Source organism: Brassica oleracea, chromosome C6 (genome assembly GCF_000695525.1).
Source record: "Brassica oleracea var. oleracea cultivar TO1000 chromosome C6, BOL, whole genome shotgun sequence".
Lineage (NCBI taxonomy): Eukaryota > Viridiplantae > Streptophyta > Magnoliopsida > Brassicales > Brassicaceae > Brassica > Brassica oleracea.
Genome location: NC_027753.1, coordinates 4,275,097 through 4,279,601, shown reverse-complemented (window position 1 = coordinate 4,279,601; position 4,505 = coordinate 4,275,097). Strand labels below are relative to the sequence as shown.

Genomic DNA, 4,505 nt, shown 5'->3' with positions numbered 1-4,505 from the left:
AAACGTAGATACACAAAATATACGATCATATCCAACCATAACTAATGTAGATATGTACATATTTCGATACCTTCCCTCAAGTTAGAAAACTCCCAACTTGATAAGAAATGCTGTAAACACTTTCTTACCCGGTGCCTTTGTCAAAATATCAAAAAGTTGTATTTTTGTCGAAACATGTTTTGTTGTAACAAAACCTCTTTACTCTTACGATTTTATCGCTTATGAAATGATAATTAATTCCAACATGCTTCGTCCTTTCATGGAAAATGAGATTAGTTTCTATATGAATTGTTGAAATGTTAGCACAATGAACCGTAATTGGTTTGTCAAAGCAGACGCCAAATATAGTCAGTAGATTCTTCAACCAAATCAACTCTTGAACTGTATCCGACATTGCCTTGTATACTGCCTCCGTCAACGAGCGAGAGACTGTGTCTTGTTTGAATGTTTTCCAAGAAACCCGTGACCCACCTAGCTGAATAAAAGAGGATCTCCGTGTGATGGGACCATCTCCCCAGTCCGCATCACACCAAGCATTCAAAGTCAAAGGTTGCCCTGCCTTAAGTAATATTCCATGTCTTGGGTTCCATTTCAGATATCGTACTGGTTGCATTCCAATGCTCTTATTTTGGAGCTTGCAAAAATTGGGAAAGAGTATGAGTTGTATACGACAACTCAGGTTTTGTTTCTCTCAGATAAATCAATCTTCAAACTAAACATCGATATCTAGGAAAAATATTCAAATAAAGAATGAAAATATTTATAAACTATTCAAATAACTAGACCGGAAGTTAAGTATTTCAATTTTCAACATAAAATAATAATGATACATGGAAAGCTTACTTAGAGCCTATCAATCTCATCATCACCAAACTCAAAGTAATCATTAGCAACACCACCACCTTCATGATCACTATCATCATCAAACCCACCAGCAATCCCTTCGCTTAGGCGAACATCACGAGGAATCTCACCACAACCCTTGAGAAATCGAGCTTCGTCAAGAGTATACTTATGGATAACGTCGGCTTTGGTGTCGTTGTCCATATCCATCCTGAGTCCGACAAGAATAATGTCACCAGCGCTAATCCAAACCTTCTTGTGCAGCTTACCTCTGATGTGACACATCCTCGTGACTCCGTCTATGCACTTGGCTTCGCACCGTCCGTTTCCGCACATACGGAGAACAAGAGCGTATTCTTGGCCGTCTTCTTTGAAGATGATTTCTCTTTTATCGTCTTCTGCTTCTTTTTTCCCTCTCTTTATGTTCTTTCCTCCTTTTCCTTTGTTCTTCGGCATGATTTAAACCTAATGTGAACTTGTTGCTTGATAGAAACTGACACAAAACTCGCAACTCTTCTGTCTAGCTAGTTCTCTCTTTCTGTTTGTATTGCTCTTTGTTACTCTTGGTTAGTTGGGGGACTTCTTCCTTTTATAGTCAAAGACATGCTTCGTAATTTCCTTTTCCATTGAAATCAACTTTTTCCTTTCTTTTTGTCTTTGCCAATTCTTATTGCTTTTTTTTTTATCAAACTAATTCTTATTTCTCACTTTCCTTTTTGCCGTTTTATAGAAAACAAGAAACTAGACCAAAAATACTTAAAGCTTATCTTGTTTCGTTCTTGTTTCAAGATTAAACTAGGTGTCTTCCTGCACCATGTGCATTAAAAAAATTTAAAACTTTTTTTAACAGATAAATTTAAATTATATTTTAAAATAAAATTTTATTAATATTGTAAATTTTCTTTTTTCGTATCAATATTTTAATATAAATTTGATTTAATTAAACATAAAATTATATTTAAGAATATGCATGTATATATTTGAAATTATAATCTTAGATATATTTTTCTATCTATTTATATTAATTAAATATATTAAATAAGTGTGTAAAATTTGCATAATTAGCAAAAATTAAAATTAAACAATATTTATAAAATTTGTAGATATATAATAAAATATTGATTTTACGAATAAATTTTTATAATTTTCTAAAAAAATTGTATACATTTTTGGAAATTTTAGTAATAAAATTGTAAAATTTAAAAAATATATAATTAAATTATATTTCGAAATTAATAATGCCATATTTGAATATATTTATTTTAATGATGATTTATGAGTTATTACCATATTCTAAAAAAATTCCAAAAATATAAATTGACATTAAATGTAATATATGAGTTATTACCATATTTTAAAAAGTTTACCAAAAATATAAATTTACATTAAATGCAATTGTCCATGTCATATTAAGCTATACGACATGTTATCAATTTCAGTAGTCATGTAATAATTGTTTTGTGAAATTGATTGTAGAAAGGACATGTGGCAAAATCACTTCGCAATTATAGTCTAGGGGATGAGTTTGATCCTTTTTCTGCTGTATTTTCAGATTAGCGCATAAAGCTTGCAAAGCAAGCAATATCTTTGTCAAAACCCTAAGTTTGTTTATATAGACCTAATGCCGAGTCGATTATTCTATGCATGACCAGTTTCTAGTCTCTATTCAAAAACGCGGCTGAGTTGACTGATTCCTCACAGGTTAAATGTACATCGGCCGCGTTTTTGCCAAGAACTTGGATTTAGAAAAGAGAGAAGGATATATTATGTCATTTTCAGGTTTTAAATCAGTATTTTTAATATGAATCTATCACATTTTCTTGATAAGTGTCAAGAAGCAAAGCATATCAATAAAAAGAGTGATTTATGTTGGGGGAAAAAATGGTTGTAAGAAGAGTAACAACATTGTAGTAGTCTAGTGGTTTCTACTAAATGAAAAGTTACCTTTTTGGTACAAATCAGATATTGATTTTTCTCTAATGCAAAATTACTAGATCTATGTGCATATAGCTAGGTGGCTTAGATATCTAACTCTCATGTAAAGCAACCAGTCTTGTCTCTCATCGGTGTCCGGCCTCTTAAAAATTAGCTTTAGGCATCGGTATGAGACATCCCAAGTCTAACAAAAAAAAATAGGTTTGAAGAACAATGTGCCCAGAAAAAGAAGAAAGTGTCAGCGAAATTTTTTTAAAAGCAAATTACAATTTTATCCTTCATAAGTAAAATAAAAAGCATACTAATCGTAAAAATATCAATTGTAACCCGTTCTACTATATTATAAATAATATAATTGTTAGTTAATATGTAATATGTTATTTTTACCAAGTAAATATATATTTATTCAATTTTATTATTTAAATTTAAAATTTTTTTATTTTATAAGTTAAAATTTTATTTTCTAAATTAATAAATTTATTTATTAAACTATATTTATATGAATATATAGGGTTCGAGTTTGTTTTCAGAATTGGAGCCAAATATATTTATTGATTTTAGTAGTATTATATCCTGAAATTTGGAATATGTTGACAGGGTGATTGTGGTCGAGTGGTAAGGAGACGGGACTGAGACGCCAACACGTTTCATGTTCGATCCACCTGCTGCGCGAAACTAAGTCACAATTATCCTGGTCACCTAACACGGATATGAGCCTATGTTTTAGGGCCCATTTGAATACCCGGAGAGAGGGTCTATCCGTGGGCTGCACCTCCCCTTGAAGATTAGTCTGGGTCTCTCCATGGGCCTGGAATACCCCCAGGTTAATCAAAAAAAAAAAAAATTTGGAATATGTTGTGAGTGCAATATCTTTTAACAAAATACATTCTGATATTAAAAGTTTTTAAAATTTATTATGAAAAACCTTGTGTGCTAATGGATCATGCACTGCTTAGATGGCTAATGGGCTCATTCCCATTTTATTATAGTAAAGGCACATGAGAGAGACCACGTGACATCTTCTTCTTTATGTTAAACCTAATTTTGTCTCGTATTTTTCAGTCGCCATTCTGGTTTTTGTTAACATTATGAAACTTCTCAAATATACAGGTTTTTAATCGTATAAACTTGTGAATCTGCCATCTTTACAGAAACTTTAACAATCGAGATCCCATCTTTTACCAAATTAGGTGGCCAGCTAACTCAATTACTCAGGCGACTTGTTTCAAAATAACAGTTTTAGAGGATAAAAATCGATTTTACTAAATTGCTTTTTCGGCAATTTTTTAGTAGCGGATGAAAATAAAACGTGGTAGTTTTTAAATTAATCAGATACAATTATATAAAGATAATAATAAGTGGTCTCTTAGATAAGGAAATAAATAATTGGATCATACTTTTATCAATGGTTCACACTGTTATTTTGCAATTGTATCTTTAGTACAACACCAAAAATAAATCATCCTAACTTTGATGTTTTGTGAATAATGTTCCATCAAATTGAGAAACTGTTTGAATCCCACTAACTTTTATACATTTTTTCAAAAATATACTCAATCAAAAATACCATAACATTTAGATTTAGGGTTTGGTAATTAATTTTTAGGGTTTAGTATTTTAGAGGCGAGGTTGGTTTTATAAATTTCTATAGATAATTTTTAAACATTTATAAATGATTTAATTAGAAGGGTTAGTTTTATCTTTCTCATAATAAACTTAAGGTATTT

The 4,505-nt window shown here is 30.8% G+C and overlaps 1 protein-coding gene across 1 annotated transcript; it reads right to left on the bottom strand.

Moving 5' to 3' along the window:
• Positions 1-843: 843 nt before the first annotated feature.
• Positions 844-1,299, bottom strand: LOC106299659 (eukaryotic translation initiation factor 1A-like). The gene has a single exon (XM_013735715.1). It carries the CDS (start codon positions 1,297-1,299, stop codon positions 844-846), a length of 456 nt encoding a protein of 151 aa, XP_013591169.1.
• Between the last annotated feature and the right edge of the window lie 3,206 nt (positions 1,300-4,505).